Source organism: Podospora pseudopauciseta (genome assembly GCF_035222475.1).
Source record: "Podospora pseudopauciseta strain CBS 411.78 chromosome 7 map unlocalized CBS411.78m_7, whole genome shotgun sequence".
NCBI lineage: Eukaryota > Fungi > Ascomycota > Sordariomycetes > Sordariales > Podosporaceae > Podospora > Podospora pseudopauciseta.
Window position 1 is genome coordinate 150,978 of NW_026946667.1, and position 18,783 is coordinate 169,760.

Below are 18,783 nucleotides of genomic sequence, written 5' to 3' on the forward strand. Positions count from 1 at the left end.
CGGGATCCAGTCCTCCTTCTAGAAACGCATTGTTCCTCTTCTGTGCCTCCAAAAGAAAAAAAAAAAAAAAAAAAAAAAAAAAGACTTCTGTTCTATCAACGTATTCGAGTATTGCTGCTGCCAATCGCTTACCCCGTCCCGTGTACATACAGTAACTATTCCCATAACCATGGCAGCACACCTCCCACCTTATTTCCTGCTACATTCCCAATCCCAACAGATAATACACCCTATCTATAACCCCTAAACAAAACCCTCACTACGCAGTTGTCGTCATCATCACTCTCCTACCTGCCTCACCTCCCAGTAGGTGATCGCAACGTTCCCGACATATCCCTAGTCCAATCTCCATCATTGTCCTGCTGCCCATTACCATTCCCCTGCAACCCGCCACTACCAGGCCTCAAATTCCAATCATCCAACGACTCCCTCCCATCAACACCAGGCAACCTCAGCTGTGGCGGCCCAGTCTGGGAAAGCATACTCACAGTTCCCTGATAGTGTTCGGATCCAGCAGGCGCCGGCGTCCGATCTCTCGAAGGCCCCTCAGACCCAAACTGATCAAAGTCAGGCAGCTCAAACCCGTGATCCTGAAACGGTGGTCTCGGCTGCCTGGTCTTTGTCGGCGTCTGATCACGGTCTCTGTCCATGATCTCAGGCACACTCTCATCCGCCGGCATCTCCACCGGGAACGGGTTCGACAACTGCACCTGTTGATACTGCTGCTGCAGTTCCAACTCACGCTGCTCCAGAATCTGCGGCGCCGGTTCCACGTTCCTCAACGAGCTGCTCCCCGGTTGGATCGCCCCGCTCGACGAGCGGAAACTTCCCACGCTCGCACGGTGAGCATCTATCGTTGGGGAGTCTGGGTGGTCGCTTGCTGGTCCGAGTGACTCTCTGTCCATGTCCTTGATAGCGAACTGGGCCATGGTCCGCATCTTCCTGCTGACCCACCCAGCCAGGATCCTTCCACGCTGCTTCTCTCCCAAACGACTTCGGGGGAAATCTCCCTTGTTGACAAACGCAACGATATCAGTCACGATCTGATGTTCGTTGAGGACCGCATTCACAATGACAGGAACAATGGAAGCAAGGTATGCCTTGCGGGCCACCTCGGCAACAACCACAACAAGACCACCGGCTTGGAAAACAGTACTGGAAAAGGATGTGTCAGCAAAACATGGCCAAGGGTTAGAAAATGTGGACAGAGAACTTTACCATCCACCCGGTACAATGCTGTGATGGCATCGTTCAACCGAGAACTCAATGTCCATTGGGAAATGGCTCAACCCATTGATCTCAATCGTCTCCCCAATGTTGCCGAGGACAAAGACAACCTGCATGTCCACCAGCGCGCCGCCTGGCCCAATAGGCCTCCTTACACTGTGCAGGAAACCCAGGTCTCCAGTGCGAACATACTGGATACTCGGGTCCTCCACCGTCCGCCCGTCAAACCGCTGCACGTCGAACGCGTCCTTGGACCTATAGAACGCCTTGGCGCAGGCTTCCGAATCGACCCAGATCTCACCAAACTCTCCCTCACTGCACAGCATACATGTCTCGGGGTTGACAATGGCAATCTGTGTCGAGACCGGCACCATTCCCGAGTCTTGAACAAGCAAAGCCTTGGGATCCCGCTCGGGGTCTGTGACTTGAATGAGACCCTGACGCAGAGCCTTGCGGTCCAGCCAGAGCTCGATGGGCTCAATGCACATGTACGACCGTGAGGCGATCATCGGGTTGAGAACATGAGAATACACCGTGTTGATGGCAGTACGGTCAAGGCCGGCCGTGGCAAAATGCATCCGTACCTTCTGGAATACATCGACGCGGGGCCTGGCCTCGGCCGATATCATCATGTTTTTGAGCTCATGCAACGTGAACCCCTTACCCGGCACGGTTCTCATGGCGTAGTCAAGCATCTGAGGAGTGGCGTAAGTATCCTTGATCTTGTACCTTGACAAAATCAAGAACAAAGAAGCAGGATTCTGGGCAAACTCGACCGGGGAAAGCAGGTACGTGGGCGTGCCGATGTAAATGCCCATGAGACACGTGTGGAGGAACCCAAGCCCGGTGGTACTCCTGACACAGCCAAGAACTGGCCGGGAGCTAGTCATCTGGCAGGTTTCCTTCTGCACTTTACACATGCCCAGGATGGTATCGTGGCCCAGCTGAACCGCAATACGGCGCTGGTCAGGCGTCCAGTACGTCCATATAACCACCGGATAACCAGGCTGAACCCACGCCGGATCCATCGTAATTCCCAGGTCTCTCAGGCCGCTGTTCTGCTTAGGCGGCTTGGTTGTGTTGAAGATGTTGGGCACCATAATCTTGAGAATCTGGGCCGACTGCTTGATGTGCTGAGCAACTGTCTTGGTTTTGAGAAGGTGGTCGACCTCTTGATTCACCAACACAGCTCTAACCGAGTAGTCTGCCAGCAAATGCAGAAACGCAGGCACATCTTCCGAGAGGCGATTCTGGTCCATCGGTGCTATGGGGATGACAATCACGCCGAGGTTGATGCAGGCGTGCACAGCAAAGACAAACTCTTCCGAGTGTGTGTACATGAGCACAACGTGGTCGCCAGACTTGAGCTTGACCTTGTTGCGGAGGTAGACAGCCACGGCAGCAACCTTGACATCAAACTTCTTCCAGGTAATGCCCTTGCCTTCTTTGCCTCGCCCATCAATGGTGCAGATGGCGAGCTCCTCACCCTGTCTAGCAACTCGCCACTGAATCAAATCAGTGATGCTGGTAAAGTTGTTGAGCGGAGTAGAGGTCCTGTCATCCATCACCACCTCTCGATGATCGATGCCCGAGTACTGCTTTTCCGCTGACGCGAGAAGCCGGGACCGAGTGTCAGACGCCATGGCGGACCAGATGCCACCAACCGGGTCAACTCCCACGGGCAGGTTGAGCACGGCATGCTCCACTGCAAACTTGACATGAACGCAGGGCAGGTTTCCCAGGTCAAACTCTCTCCGACAAAGCATGTTGCCGATTTCACGGCGTCCGTTCTTGAGCACTCTTGGCAGAGAGTTGGGGGCTGTGATCATCACACAGTACAACCGGAGGTTGTGTTCCTGCATCAGAACGTCCATGCATCTTTCAGCGAGTGCATCAAGCAGTGCTGTGTCCAGCTGCCGAGGCGGTCCTCCATTGGTGGCCGGCGCAGTGGATGCCGCTGCCGACTCGAGGACCACGACCGGCAGGTGTTCCTCATTGACAAAGACGTCAAAAGCAGAACAATCAAAGATTTTGGGCACGTTCTTGATGATGCTCACCACGAGGTGCTGCACAAAGTAGTAGCGATTCTCAACAGCCTCGTTTCCACCGTGCTCGACCCATTCAACCCTTTGTCTGATCCGATCTTCGTACAAGCCGAGGACAAAGACCTTACCTTCAATGACGGTTCCCAGCAAGCCGGTTCTAAGAAACTCGGGCTCCACCATGGTCGGCGTGGCTTCGCCGGGGTTGAACTTGAAGGGCCGAGCATGGAAGATGGTTTCGGTATGCTTCGGGAGTGCCCAGAAGCCACCCGACAACGATGGCGAGTCAACCCAGATTTCTCCCACCGTGTTGGGAGGTGCCAAAAGGGATGTTTCTGGATCCACCACAGCGAGGGTGGCGTCAGGAATGGGATAGCCAAATGCCCCAACACGGATAGTACCTGGCTCATTGGCAGCTCGCTTTCTGGCTTCGTCTCCCATGGCGATAACCACCACCTCATTAACCTTCAAGGCCTCCCTGTCAAGGAGGACCTCACTGAGCTCGGTCTTGGTGTGCTGCTGTGTGGCCGTCGTTGTCCCTTGTCCGAGTAGAGTGGAGAACCCCGTGGGAACTGCTGGCTTTTCTTCCTTCTCTTTTTCATCTTCCGAGTCTTCGCTCGACCCAATGTCAAGCTTCAGAGGGCAGCCCATCCTTTCTTCACCGCCTAGCCAGTCACGGACACTGATCACCATGCCGCCGTGCTCTGGGAGACAAAGCATGGGTGCCACGACCTCGTTTGGTCGAGTATTGCGCAGCGGGCGAAACCAACGATCGGCAAGAAGCTCGTTGAACTCGCTATCTACTGTCAACGTGTCGATGAAGCATGACTTGACGGTTTGAAAGTTGGGATCCATGCCCTTCTTGTAGTTTCGTGTAGCCATGGGGTCCGTCTGATAGTTGTAGGCGGCCCTTTTCAACCCCGGGTAGTCCGCGACCAGGACCGTTGGCTTGTACTTGGTGATCAGATGGGCGTACAGTCCAGGGACCTCTATGGCTTTGTTTTCCAGCCATACAGTGGTGTGTCCGCCATATACGGCCAGTAACACGCCAAAAATCATGCCGATACCTTGCCGGGGGTCCAGATAGGAAAGCATAATCTCGCTGCTTGCCCCACCACCTATTAACCGGCCATTCTTGTCCCGTAGGTTCTTGTTGAAGGTGTCTGCCGGTCCGCTCCTGGGAACAGTGGAGATGATGGCACTAAGGCAAGCCAGCTGGTGCATGATGGTCCTGTGGCTCAGAACCACGCCTCTGACATCACCTGTCGGGGCCCTGGAGAACTCGATGTAGGCCAGATCAGGGACCGTCAACGGGGGCGCGTCTTCCTTCTTCTTTGGGTGATAGCTGCCGAACTCATTGGTCTTCCACCACTCGACCCCCTTTGGCCAAGTAAGTTTCTGAGCGGTGATATCGCGCTGAAACGTCTTTAAATTGTTGTCTGTAGTCAGAGCCAGATGAGCTTGCGTCTGAGTAAGAATCATGTTCAGTTTCTGATAGTCTTGCAAGTCATTGATGGGTACAGCGACGACGCCTGCAATGAAGCAGCCAAGCAGAGCAATGGCAAAGTCAATGATTTCCGTGTCTCGGTATATAAGCGCGACACGATCGCCCCTATATAGCGAGCTCTTGTCACGGATGACTTGTGCCACCTTTTCGGCCCTCGACGCCAGCTTGTCCCACGTGATGGAAACCGTCTCTTTTCCCTTGCTGTCCAACACCCAGTAGGCCGGGGCCTTGGCTATTGTGCGGCCTCGGTGCCTTAGCACAGCGGCAATGTTTTCAAAATTGGACATTGGCGTGTGCTCATCATGTGCGTCGTGGATGGCAAACGGAACATCACGTGGCTCGAGGGGTAACAAATGGTTCAACACATCTGGTGGAGGCAGATCGCTTGCTGTTAGCATTGGAGGCGCAACAGCTACTGTTGGAGAAAAAGCATCGCTAGATGAGTATCGTTGTGGACCGCCATATTCTCCTCGCGCCTGCTGATCGTATGCTTGTTGTTGGCCAGCAAAGTCGGAAAAGTAGGCTTGAGATTCTAAGAGTGTCCTAGATCTGCCATCGTACGCTTGCTGTGGTGGCCCATCTCTGTAGACGCCATGCTGTTCAGGGTTGAAAGCGTAATCGCCCGAGACCATGGTCCCCGAACGAGTGGAGGCGTCGTTCATGGGAGCGGCTGATAGAAACAGAGAGTCGTGCTGGCGCATACTTGGACGGCTGTCGGCTATTGGATCATCAGAGCCCAAGTACGACCCTGGATGGGCATCTTGGTTCATCAGATACGGAGACTGAACCTGGTTCAAATAAGGGGAAATCTGAGGCTGGTTGTCTGTTGGTGACACGCGATGCTCAGGGGATATGGACGCTGGCGAGTGATACGAGTTGGCATTCAGAGCCGCCAGAGAGGCGGCCCGATGCCCATCGTCGCTGACACGAGGCGGTGGTGGGTAGTAGTTGTTGTCGTCGTCGGGTGAATGAATCCGAAGCCCGCCCGCTCGTGGCTCTTGTTGCAACAGGTCGCCAATTCCATATTGCGAGAAGAGTTGGGTGCGTCGTTTTTGGTACCTGCAAGGGAGATGTCTCGGTCAACACGATGCCGGGCCAACTTTTATACGGATAGCTTTTTTTACCCTTTTTGCGTGATGTCGCCCTCCTGATAAGCAGAGACAGACATGGTCAGCAGCTACTCCCAAGAATATGGTACCAACCATCACAAGACTGCGCAGCGCAGGCAGTGGAACCTATCACCAATTCAAAGAGCCACTCACTTCCAGCTCCCTCTCGAGCTCTTCCAGTTTGTCTTGCAGTTCGGGACTGAGTCCAGCCATGGCTGTGGTAGACGGGCGTATGCGATATGGAATGGGTCGTTTGCCTTCGAGGCGCGCGCGCCGTTGAGCCAGAGAAGGCGCCCGGTCTCCGTATACGTGTGCAAGATTTGCAGTCTCACCCGACCAAGCGGCCGCAATGTGCAACTGCTAATGAGCGCAAGTGATGGTGGAGAGAGGTCAGATGTGGTCGTGTTGTGTTGTTTGGTCTAATCCTGGACTCTACAACCGATGCTCTGTGTATGTGTAGTGTACACTATCTGTATGGGCTGCCAAGTGGTGGATGTTCATGTATACTGACCTGTATAGGGGTTCTCTGATCGGCCGAGTTTCTTCGACCTGGCTCTTCAGGGTTGACGTGTGACGTAGTTGGGTTTTGGAAGGAAACCCAGGAACACATTGCCGTCTCCAATCCACGGCGGGCATGTCGCCAGGTGGCGGGGCTGTCATCCAACAGCTGACCAGCGATCCCCGGTTTACTTGCCCGCAAACCCCTGACCCGCCCCGTTTGTAGCGCAGGGTCTGCCAAGAGTTCTTGACAGGTCCTGCTTTGCTAATAAACTTAAAGGTACACTGGTTTTCCATGGACTTTGATCAACACTTTTCTGTCTTTTGGTTATTAGTCTCCTCACTATCGTTCCAGTTATCTATTTCTCAGTTCTTTTGTTAGGATTCGATCGGTAGAGAGTACTCTAGCTTTGGTAGGTGGCTTCGATCCATCGGCCCCGCGTCTTCAAGTCTCTCTCGGCGGGGTTTACAGTTTGCCCCACTTCATTCTCGGCGCCAAAGAACAGCCGATCCGGCAGGAAAACCCACGCGGAAAGTGGGGCCACTCTCCCGACTGCAAAACTTCCAAAGCCTCTGATCAAGAATTTTTGCAAAATCCATTCTCTTCCAGAAAACCACTTTTCGACGCAGCATCTGCTCTTCATGACATACGGAAGGGCACATGATGTCTGTGATTAGAATATCATGCTAACTCGATAGTCACTTGCAGTATTGCCCACTCTTAGTATGTTCTTTCTTTTCCACAGTTTCTGCCCCCCAGGCATCACAACATTTTCATGATGATATAAACGCAAACTCACAGACCTGTTCTGAAATTTTACATGTTGAGAGCACGCTTTATTCAACTGACTCTATTCCCCTCCATCACAATATCATATCGAGATCGAAGTTGCAAAACTCTTGCTAACTCCTCTCCAGAATCGATACCCCTTCCTGTTCATCACCAACCTTCTTTGTGCTTGCAAGCTTATTTTAAGCGTCATGGCAAGCCGTCAAGGGCAGCCGAGAGCCGAGTCTCTGGCTTTGTTCTCGCGGTTCCTGTTGTCTCTAGACTAAAAATACACGAGTTTTTCTCGACTACAATGCCATTCTTAGCCCACACCACCACCATGCCTTTGATGCTATAGTCTAGCAAGTTTCATGTCCTCGTCTTTGTGCCAGTATAAGTCCTGTGTGTTGCTGTGCATATAATAGTCGACTACTTCCCCCAGACAACTCGATTGTATTCGCTTCATATCATTTGTTTCTCTCCATTTCTTTTCGTATATTCAAGGGATCTCGAGGCGCAGCTTCTTGTGCTCTTCGAAATCCTCATCATCATCAACTAGAACACTCTCTCAAGTATTGCAGGCGATACTTTTCACACTCGTACCCCAACAACCACCAAAAATGGATACCACCCTCGGATCAGAGTATGGTCATGATGACCTCTTCTCTAACTACGTTGACGATGTCTATGACTCGATCTACCCGGACTTGGACCCATCGGAGACCACATCTCAACCTACTCACACACTCCCGGAGGTTGCCCAGAACCCTCCCACCACTGAAACTGCTCAGCGGAACACTTTCATCTTTGGTTCCGATAACAACACCATCATTCAAAACACTGCTCGGCAGGTGTGGAACTCTAACGCCATGAATTCTTTCTACGATATCTTTAGGGCTCCCTCCCCGGTTTCTGGTAACACCCAAGACCTCGTCACTGAAACCCCCGCAACTCAAAACCTCATGGGCCCTCAAAACAAGCCTCGAACCCTGTCGGACAAGCTTCGCCAGGGCAAGAAGATCATTCTCAGCTGCAGGAACGACGGAAAGGTCAAGAACGAGGACCCTGCCGACATCTACGAGAAGCCCCCCACTGTTCAAGCCTGGGGCCCTCTTATCAAGCACGCTAGGGTTACTGAACATCTCTTTGAGTACTGCAGGTATTACGTCGAGTTGAATCCGGCCAAGCGATTCACCCAGGATGAACTCATCCTCTTCATGAAGGGTACTGAGTGCCCCAACCCGGAGAGAAAACTCACCGTTTGGATCCAGAACTCACCTTCTCAGGTCAACGGCCGGTACGCCATGGGCGGCAACTCCGCCAAGTGCCGGTATAAGCATTGCCCCGGTAATTTCACCATCTGGAAGGGTTTTCTCCGAATTGCCTTTGATGAGTTCTCCGACAAGACCGGTCTCCATCTCGATCCCTTTCACAATGCAGGCTACATGCATCTTCACTGTTTTGAAAAGATTTTTGATCTTGCCTACCTTATTCACTACGGCGCTGCCCAGCATGGATTTCAAATCAAGCCCGATGTGCGGACCTTCCCCATCGAGTCCAGAAATCCCATGTCTCTACTCCGCGATCACCCCCAGATGCTCAATGCCTACTATCAATGGCTGCGGGACAACAAGCAGCGCTGTGATCTACTCTTTATGGCACAGGCTGACCATGACGGCTTCCATATCCCTAGCCCACCTTCGCACCACACTACCCTCGGGTACAAGCTCACCATGTACCACCTTTCCCATGAGGTATCGCACAGGGTGAATATGCGTGAGAACCGCGGTGGCGCACATATTGGTATTCACAAGGGTAACCTGGAACGTTTCATGCACATCAAAGCCAAGATGCGGGATGGAAAAAACAACGTCAACAAACGGCGGTCCCGTGATGATGACAAGGAGGAGGAGGAAGGCGACACTCAGGATAGCATTACTTATAACCCTAGGCCTACCAAGAGGCCTAGGGGTTGCAAGGTTGCTTCCATCGACACCTCCGTCGACTCTACTCCTACTCCGGTCAACATCCCCTTCAACACTGACCTCAATACCAACCCCATTGTCATGGGTAACTTCAATTACCAGATCCCTGACTTCAACATGATGGGGATGGAGATGGGGATGGGGAATCTCACCGGCTTCCCACTCAACTTCAACACCTACCCCGTCATTACTAACCCACAGCAGCGCATCCTTCCTACCACCACAATTTCCCCCACCACCCTCCAATCCCCCGGACCTCGCACGCGCCTTAGAAGCCGTGAGATGTCCACCTCCCTCGTCGGCTTCCTCAACACCCACCCCAATCTCACCCTTACTCAAGCCCAAGAGATCGGTGCGGCTATCGCTGACGAGCCCTCTTACATCCAGGACAACATCCTCTCGGCTGTTCAGCCTGAGACGGCCAACACCCTCCTGCGGGATGGGATTGTCCCGGAGGTGGGAAGCAAGATCAAGAAGTTGAATAAAAGGCAGCTGAAGGATCTGGAGAGGGTGATTGAGAGGATTGAGAAGAATGGAAATATGACGAGGGCTTCGAGTATGTGGTAGTTCCACATCTCTTACTCCATCTTCTCTCTCCATTTTTTCTCACACAAATCTCTCTTTCGTTGTACTCTCAATGGGTTGTGGTAGGTTGTAGATCGTAGACACAGACGAAAAAAATGGCCACGTAAACGTAGAAAAAAGCGGATACGGATATATATACATAATGGTATTGGGAAATAATAATGTTTAATACTCTTTTATAATTTTGTTCAGAGAACTGCTCATGTGGAAATGTGAATTAAGTTGCCGTTCCCTTGCCCTTGTAGTTAGGACCTTTGATGATAGAGTGTACTACTTACTTACTGTCTTACCTACCTACCTACGGCCAGCTGTGTAGCTCGAGATGAAGCAGCATATTCGTGGTCCCTGGTTTCATGTGAGGCTAAGGGTGCCAGCCAGTACACACTCACACAACACCACTCGGTGAGCTTGATATGCCGTGACTTCCCAACCCCTCAGTAGTCATGACACCCACCGGGTTTTTTTTTGTTCGAATATTGTCAGATTGTTCGGGGAACACTGGTTCGATCATGTTGGACAATCCGAATGGGTCGACATATTCGCTGTCTGGAGAAGAAGGCTGGACAAATCGGAGATCCCACTGCTTAACTCTGATCGATGCCCCCTGTTTTTACACTGTAGATAATGCAAAATATGAGGGAGGACATATCGCACTATTGAATGTTGCCTTGGCTGGTGAGAGCGAGAAGCCCCTCATTGATCGGGGGTGCGCATGTTGGCGTCACAATTTGCTTGGATGGGATGTTGATAAACTCGGTCACATGCAGACGGGTATCTATCTACCCAGCCAAGGTGTAAAAACGTATCACAGATAATATCGTAACTTTCACCTCGATCGAGTGGCATGGGATGCACCAGGAGAACGAGATGTGAATGGATGCAGAGGACCCGCCGCCTTGCATCGGGAATGCAGCCCCCCAACCCTCTCCCACCAACGGCATCCCCGAAGACAACCCCCCCGCCATGCCATACACACCCCGGGCCTTCCATTCGACGTCACCACCACCGATCGAGCTCCCCCGGAATCTTCCAACGTCGTCCTCCAAGGCGCTAGTCGACGATAACGACACCCCTGAAACCTGGATAGACATTCGGATTCGTAAGGCGAAACGGGGCACGGATTACAAGATCAAGCCCTAAATTCCCGGCTGCCACTAGCTCCCGCCCGCGTCCTGCCTGGACCGAAAGCCAAGTTTGCGCAACAATGGAGGGGCATAGGGAAACTTTTGTTGCCTTGCCAGAGCGGCCTCGCCGGCAGGTGAAAGAACTTAAGGAACCCTCCTCTTCCCACCGGGGCGCGCTGAATACCTGCGGTAGGGTAGGTACCAATTGGGAAGTCCCATCCCGTTTTCTATAATAGTCCGATGGACCTCTCTCTTCTCTTACAATTAATCATCTTGGACTCTACACTTCATTCTCGATCAACACTCAAACTCGCCCGCCCCCATTGCAGCAATACCTACCGTCGTGCCGCCGTCGAGCATTTGGACCTACTACTGCAGGGGAACGGCAGAGGCCAGCCCCAAAGAAACGTCTGCGGTTTGGGAACAAGCGGCCTGTTCCTCAAAAAAGCCACGGCACTGGAACGGCGCCATTCGAGAAAAGCCTCTCTGTCTGCGCTCCAACATAAAACGGTCCCTCGCCTTCCACGGCCAATTCATTTTCCCTAGAAGACTTCCATTGTCTTGTCCGATATACAAGCTGCAAGTTCAGGGGGTTAAGAAAAGGGTATTGTCTTACCCACCGGGTTCAGCTCTCCAAAAACCCACCCGAGACCCAACCTACCTTACAGCAGCACCATCTCACCGGACCCGGCTTCCTGCATTGCAGCAGGGGAATCCCGCATCACCTTTTCCCACCCCCCAACCACCTTACGGTATCATCCTATCGCATCGCATCGCCACCAGCAGCAGCACACACGCTCAGCGAACAAACGGTCGCGGAATTCCCGATTGCTACACACAATCTATCTGCTGGTTCCTCGCAATCTGGATCCTGGGATTCACAGGCCAGGCAGGCTGGCAAAAGCCACTCGCACTGCGACCTACCCTTCTCTGATCTCTATCTACACACGCCCACCAACCCGCCGCATAAACACCGGAGAGGTATCCGATCTACCGACCTGAATCATTGTCGTATCTTCCAGGTTCCTTCTTACCACACAGCGTGCCAGCAAAGCCGAGCTGATGGGGGGCGGAGGAGGAACTGAGGTCGCAAATGGGGAGGAGGCTGTTGTTTCTGCCACGCACAACAACACCAATGTTGGAGATGATGCAGCACAGCAACAACAACAACCTGCGCTGCATGTCATTGTTCTTGTGAGTTGGTTATTCCTATTGTCTTCATCATCATATCTGGAGTTTTCTCTTTGGTCTTCCTTTTCCTTCAGTTTATTTTTATTTTATTTTTATACTCATCTTTCCCTCACCCATGTCTTGGCCGATCTTACCTCCGGTTGCCGGTCGTCAACCTTGTCCAGCTTCGGGGGGGCCCACTGAAGGAAGTCCAGCTCCACACGATTAAACTGGCTGGACCCCACCATCATTCAGCCCACCAAGACCGCCTGCCCCTCCCCCTCCCTCTCTGAAGGGTAAATCTCATGCACCTACCCGCGACCCCCTCCCCGTCCAGGGCAGTCTCTGTTCTCGAACAAGCCAACAAAGACCACGGAGAGAAAAAAGCCACAGGCACAGATTTTCTTGTCTGGGTTAGTCTGTGTTGCGTCATGGAACACCCCCATGACTCTTGGGCCAGTGACAAAGAATGCTTTGTCGTTCCATCTTACCTCGCTGATCCAGCTTGGTCTCAGCGCGGTGGTGGCTTGCTCGATTCCACTCTGTCGGGTCGCTGGGGTTGTTGGGCCATGAAAGACATGTCTTCTATACTGTTTACTCTTTTGTCTCTCATGCTTGTGCAAATGTAAATAATAGCTAATATGTGTTTTGTACGTAGGGCTCGGGAGGCGGGCCGTTCGAAAATAATGTCACCTCGTTCTTAGTACGGTCTGTCTCGTCAAAATGGGGCAGGAGTTCGGTGGTTGCTTTTGATGCGGGTGTTCATCTGGGGGCTATCGCGAAGATACTGGAGGACACCCAACCAATGACGTTGACACAGGAGTCGCTTCCACATACTCTGACTACCGGTCCTTTTGCCGGACTCGAGATCAATAATGTCAGCCCCAAGGCGAACGCCCTTGATATTGTGCAGGACTTGGTCGAGACCTATGTCATCAGCCACCCGCACCTGGACCACATTGCTGGTTTGGTCGTCAACACTGCTGGCATGCGCCGACCCAAGAGGCTAGCCGGTCTTCCAGTGACGATAGAGGGGTTCAAGAAACACATTTTCAACAATATCATCTGGCCAAATTTGAGCGACGAGAACAACGGCCACGGGCTGATTACTTACATGAGGCTGGTGGAGGGTGGCTCTCCAGCTCTCGGGGAGGGGGACACCAGAGGCTATCTCGAGATAGGGGATGGCCTAGCCATCAAAGTCTTCAGCGTCAGCCACGGCCACTGTGTAGAGAAACACAGCCACCGAGGCAGCACAACCAGCATGCGACACGGCAGCTTCGACGGCTCTTCCCTCGGCCCGGCGTCGTTCGATCTCAGAGGTAGCATGTCCGGCCGCCGCTCCCCCAGCAGGTCAATAGCCCTAGGCCTCAACCACCCCGGCACGAGCATCTCCCTCCCCCCATTCATCCAGCTCCAACAACAAGAACGCGCCCAATCAGTCGCCCCCGGCCGAACCTCTTCCCTGTCTGACCGACTCCCCCTCGAGGAATCCTACTGCGTCTACGACAGCTCGGCCTACTTCTTCCAGCACGTCCCCACCGGAAGGGAAATCCTCATGTTTGGCGACGTCGAGCCCGACAGCGAAAGTCTCACGCCCCGCAACCTATTCGTCTGGCAGATTGCCGCGCCCAAGATCGCGGCGGGGAAATTAACAGCCATTTTTATCGAGTGCAGTTATGACAACTCTGTCACCCGGGACAGGTTATACGGCCACCTGGCACCGAGATATCTCGCCGAAGAAATGACGGCGCTGGCAAAGGAGGTTTTGGCAGCGAAAAACGCGCCCCCTGCACCACCACCACCGCAGACATACCCTTCTTCTCGAAGACCAAGCCATGCTTCCGTCATGCCTAAATCCCGAAGGGCAAGCCACGCGGAGAATGTGCTCTATCCTCAGAGCAGAAGAGGTAGCATAACCAGTGCCCCGGCCGCCGACAACAAAAAACGGAAGAGGGAAGCCGGTGGTGTTTCGGGATTGGAAGATGGGGCGAGCATACAGCTGTCCAAAAGAAAAAGTACACCCCAGCCGCAGGTCAAAACGGAGGGGACGGGGGCGGGGAATACAAAGCAGCCGGAAAAGGAGGACCATCCCATATCACCGAGGACGGTGCAGCCTAATCGTCGGGCTGTAGATGGCACCGTTCCACAAGATTACTTTTTGCAGGGTGGGAATAATCAGGGGGGTGGAAACCAACCACCTACACCGCACCTGGCGACCCCAACGGGGGAGTTGAGCTTGTCGGACGTCGAACCTGCTGGTGTCCGACCCCCCCAGGAGGATGTCAACATGCAGGAGGGCCCGGCGACGCCGCTGAGCAACGACCCCCATGCTACACTGGCCGAGTCGGTAGAAGGAGATGGCGACGACGAGAACCAAGACAAGGAGATGATGGAAGAGGAGAATGAGCTGAGAGGGCTGTTGAGGGGGTTGAAGGTGGTGATTATACATGTCAAGGACAAGTTAGGGGAGGACGGGGTGGAGGCGAGGGAGGTTATACAAGAGGAACTGAGGGAGGTGGAGAGGGGGTTGGGGTTGGGGTGTGAGTTTGTTGTCTGTAGGCAGGGGGATAGTTTGTTTTTATAGGTATGATGTGATGATATGTATGAGGGATGAATGGTACTGATGGGTATGATTGTAATGGCAAATCATGATGGAATTTTGCAAACGTAAAGATGTATTACGGGATATGTGGTGATGATCCGGGTGAGCGGGGGATCATCACTGTGTCTGCTTGCGCTTCCCTCCTCTTGGCAAATTTTACATGATACCCATTCTTCATTGGGTTTTGGAGGTTTCAATCGGGAGGGGAGGAGGGTAGGTTACTTTGTGCAATATTGTACAACATTGTTTCCAACATGTCTTTCCACGTTATAATGCAAAATGGGATTGAAGTAAATATAAATAATATACTAGGTATATATAAATAAAGTAGGTAGGCACTAAATATCCAAAGGTAACCAACCTCTTCCCCCCACCGAATATGTCATATGATGATGATGATGATGATGATGATGATGATGATGATGATGATGATGATGATGATGATGATAATAATATGACTAAAAAACAATGCTTAGTTCCGCCCCTGTTTTTGTGCCGTCCGTTGACCCCAACCAATCCTAACCTCCCCTGTTTGTTTATCTTGTGCAAATCACAAAAGATCTCGACAATATAAATAACCTCCCGAAACGCCTTTGCAATGGTATAATCCCCCTTCTTCCCTTTCCCCCAACCTTATTACTTTTGATATCCCCTTATCCCGCCGGGTTCCAAATCCAGAATTACCTACCTTCTGCTGTCCCCTCCCCCTTTTCCATCTCCATCTCCCTCCTCCTCTTCTCCCTCGCCTTCGCCTTCTGCTCCATAAACAACCTCATGTCCGCATCCGAAAACAAATCCGCCGAAATCAGCACCTTCTGCTCCGCCACCACCATCCCCGCCCCCGCCCCCGCCCCCGCTCCCGCCCCCGCTCCCCTCCTCCCAGATGAAGAGTCCTGCTGCTGCACGCTGTAGACCTGGAACGGCAGCTGGGGTGCCTCGCCCGGGAGCTCAACCTGCGTCATGGGGTGGAATTCGGGGTAGTACCCGTCCTTTGTGGGGGGTAGTTCCGCTCCGGCTTGGGGTTCGGGCATGTTGCGGATGGCTCCCTTGGTCATGGCTTCGAACTCGATCTGGGAGGCATAAGGGGGGAGGCCGCCTACGGGTGAGGAGGCGCCGAGGAGGGGGGATTCGTCCCAGGAGAATTGACGTTCGTGGTGGTGGTGGTGGTAATCGTTTCGGTCATGGTTTTGTTCTGATACCTCGGCGATCGCGGGGACTTGGTAGGGGGGCTGCTGTTCTGGGTAGTTGGGTTCGTGGTAGGTTTGCTCTTGGTAGCGGCGGTTGATCATGGTGTCGTCTGGAGGAACGGTGGGGGAGACCACTTGTGGGGTTGGTGTTACTCGGTTGGGACCATAAGATGTGACGACGTTGGGCGACACAGTATGTCGCGGTGGGGAGGGGTGCGGATGTGGTAGTTGTTCGGGTATTGATGATGGCCTGGATGGGACTGCTGCTGGTGCCGGGGCCGGGATGTTATAGCCCGTGTAATCGGGATATTCTGGGAAATCAGGCACGATCGGCATTATTGGTACCACCGGGACGGCTGCTATGCTGTCTGGTGAGCTGTGGGGAGAGGTCCTCCTCTCTAGTTCTATCACTCGTGGTGTAGGTCGCGGTAATGTTGGGGTGACGGGGTTAGGGCCGTATGAGATGACCGGGGGGATGGCTGTGTTGTGTTGTGATTTCAGACGAGCAGCGGCGAGTTCATCTGCCTCCATGCTTCGTTCCTGCGGCGGCGACCAGTAGCTGTTTTGGTGGGGTGCTGTTGGCGAGTGATGGCCGTTTGTTGGTGAGTGAGAGTGGCTGGTGAGAGAATGTAGCGAGCGAACATCTTCGTATCCCATCGACCCCGGAAACCCATCGTAGACCGGCTGTATGGGAAACAGTGCCTCTTCGTCCGACCTTGCCGACACTATCGAGGGCGCGCCAGGACTGCGCTTCTCCGGTTTCCTCCCCTTGCCACGTTCATGATCCATGATGGCACCGAGGTGATCGGCATCCTGGCCTCGGCGACGGCGCCTGAAGAATACCATGGCGATAACGGCGACAATGGCGACACAGATAAGGCTGATGCCAATGCCGATACCAGCTTTGGCTCCAGAGCTGAGACTGTCTCCCCCGGCCTGGGGTTCCGAAGGTTCTGAGACGACGGTTGTGGGGGCCGTCGAGGTTGTTTCTGCTCGAAGCTGCAGATGTTTCTGCCGGCCGGTCGTTGTAGTTGTCCGTCTCGGCGCGGCAGGTACGGGTACGGGCGTCGATATTGAGACTATCGGCGAAGTGCCGGTCGCTGGGCGCTGATTCGTCAAGACCACAAACCTATCGCTAACGTCTCCACAATCCCCAGACTCTGAGGTGAGCTCGAACCAGCAGGGAGCGTTGGTGGAGGAAAAGTTCAGTTGAAGGCGAGCGGAGCCGTTGAACGGGCTGGCATGGCGGGTGCTGAGCTCTGAAGGGGTGGTACAAATATCACATCAGTCAGCAACCTGGCAGTGGTGACAGCGGGCGTGCGGAAGGGGGCAAGCCACTATCGAGAAGTAGGGGGGAAGTGCTGTGCTTGGCACCTCAGCCCGAGAGAGAGAGAGAAAGGAAGTGGTGGGGTGAGAGACTCGAAAGGAGATGGAAGTGGAAAGAAACAACTGACTCTGGACGGCTGCTTTGCCGTCTTGACCTCCACACCAACACGACAGAGTGGGATTGGCAAGGGTGGACCGGTACGAGACGGTCAGGATGTCGAGATGATAGAAGAAGTCGAGGTTCTTGGGAAAGAGAAAGTCGGCTCCGCACTTGTTCGCGGTCGTTGTGGAAGCGGGTGCGCTTGCGACGGCGCCGCCGCCAGGTCCAGAAGCTGCTGTCAGCAGACTCGGGCTTCTCGTTAGGATGGTGTCCGCCGTCGCCGTCGCCATCGCCATCACGGCCGAGGAGCCAGGAAGGAGAGGCGAGATTATGGTTTCAAAAGACACATTTGCAACAGGATCACGCAAATAGCAGCAAACAAACACTTTGGTGGAGAGAGTGACGCCCAAAAGAGACACAAGAATCAGAGGAGTACCCGACAACAGAAGAAGGACAGGGGAGGGGTGCTGTGGTCTGGGTGGTCGGTGTTCTGAAGGGAAGGAAAGCCGGGTGACAGGCCGTCGATGGGCTGAAGAACAGCGGGATGGGATTGGATGGCAGCAGCCAAGACCGCCCCCAATCTCTCGGGACCCCGTCCGGCTGCCCTACGAAGCACAGAAGACCATCGCGATGCCACCCCAGCGGGCTGTTGGTACTTGGTCTTCGGTCTTGGTTCTCTTGCTTGTTTCTGCGGCAGTTCCTTGAAGACAAATGCTGCGCGCCGCCATCTCGCTTGCCCTGCCCACTGCGACTCCGTGTTCGTTGCAGTGTTGATGCGCCCAAGATGCCCCAACCAGTCAAGACGCTGCCCGGCGCCCAGCCTTTGGAGAGACAAGTGTATCAGCCCCGACCCGCGTCTCGTCTCGTCTCGTCCTGGTGAGGTCTGCCAGGGCCTCCGAATGGTGGGGTGACTCTTGGGGCGAGGCTCTGTGCCGGCTACTTGCATGCCACAGTGTTACAACTTCGTGATGGCGAGGCTTTCTTGCTCTGCATGTCTTGCCGTCTCTCCACAGCGAGCTCGTGAGAACTGTATGCCCATCATATCATAGAAAAGTGAGACCGAGAGATGTTGCCGTACCTTGTCTGACAGAATCTGTAAGTGAGGGTGCCAACAAAAGCCAACGCGCGCTTCTCGCTTCGCCCTGAGCCATATTTAGCTGAACGGTTCTCCACCGACGCTCGCGTGGGGCGCATAGCGTCCAACCGGGACAAGGGTGATTGGATGGTTGAGCGCGTGGGATTTCAGCTGAATGATCGAAACCTCAAACAGTCTCCCCGAGAGGAGAAGATATGCGCATGGCTTGATGATTCCATCACAGCACCTGGAGCCAGGAGGCATGGCAAATTCCCGGTCCGAAGGCCGCGCCCATGGCCGGGGCAGCCCGCTCCGTGCGGGTCCTCCCAGAATCCTCGCTGTCGTACAAAATGGATGATGAATGGACTGCCGAAAAGATCAGACATCTTCCTGCAAGAACAAAACGTGGTCAGCTTATTCCGGGCACCCGACGTCAATTGGTTCCCGACTCTTTCTTTGAGATCTGACACGGTC

At 53.7% G+C, this 18,783-nt stretch overlaps 4 protein-coding genes across 4 annotated transcripts; 2 read left to right on the top strand and 2 right to left on the bottom strand.

Moving 5' to 3' along the window:
• Positions 1-296: 296 nt before the first annotated feature.
• On the bottom strand, positions 297-6,554 carry QC763_702880 (uncharacterized protein; the record flags this gene model as incomplete). The annotated part of the gene is made up of 4 exons (XM_062915302.1): positions 6,039-6,554; positions 5,901-5,923; positions 1,219-5,835; positions 297-1,155 (listed from the first exon to the last, which is right to left on the bottom strand). The coding sequence occupies exons 1-4, from the start codon at positions 6,096-6,098 to the stop codon at positions 297-299; spliced, it is 5,559 nt and encodes a 1,852-aa protein (XP_062761337.1). The 5' UTR covers positions 6,099-6,554.
• Positions 6,555-7,772: 1,218 nt separating this feature from the next.
• Positions 7,773-9,704, top strand: QC763_702870 (uncharacterized protein; the record flags this gene model as incomplete). The annotated part of the gene is made up of 1 exon (XM_062915301.1): positions 7,773-9,704. One exon carries the CDS (start codon positions 7,773-7,775, stop codon positions 9,702-9,704), a length of 1,932 nt encoding a protein of 643 aa, XP_062761338.1.
• Positions 9,705-10,574: 870 nt separating this feature from the next.
• On the top strand, positions 10,575-14,993 carry PDE1 (3',5'-cyclic-nucleotide phosphodiesterase pde1). The gene is made up of 2 exons (XM_062915300.1): positions 10,575-12,040; positions 12,675-14,993. The coding sequence occupies exons 1-2, from the start codon at positions 11,909-11,911 to the stop codon at positions 14,601-14,603; spliced, it is 2,061 nt and encodes a 686-aa protein (XP_062761339.1). The 5' UTR covers positions 10,575-11,908; the 3' UTR covers positions 14,604-14,993.
• A 308-nt stretch (positions 14,994-15,301) lies between these two features.
• On the bottom strand, positions 15,302-18,099 carry QC763_702850 (uncharacterized protein; the record flags this gene model as incomplete). Its single annotated transcript, XM_062915299.1, has 2 exons — positions 17,263-18,099; positions 15,302-17,067 (listed from the first exon to the last, which is right to left on the bottom strand). Exons 1-2 carry the CDS (start codon positions 17,528-17,530, stop codon positions 15,302-15,304), a joined length of 2,034 nt encoding a protein of 677 aa, XP_062761340.1. The 5' UTR covers positions 17,531-18,099.
• Positions 18,100-18,783: the final 684 nt, after the last annotated feature.

Coding starts and splice junctions, on each gene's coding strand:
- PDE1 (XM_062915300.1), top strand. CDS start 11,909: ATGGGGGGCGGAGGAGGAACTGAGGTCGCAAATGGGGAGGAGGCTGTT. Junction 12,041..12,674: donor CGCTGCATGTCATTGTTCTT/GTGAGTTGGTTA, acceptor TTTTGTACGTAG/GGCTCGGGAGGCGGGCCGTT.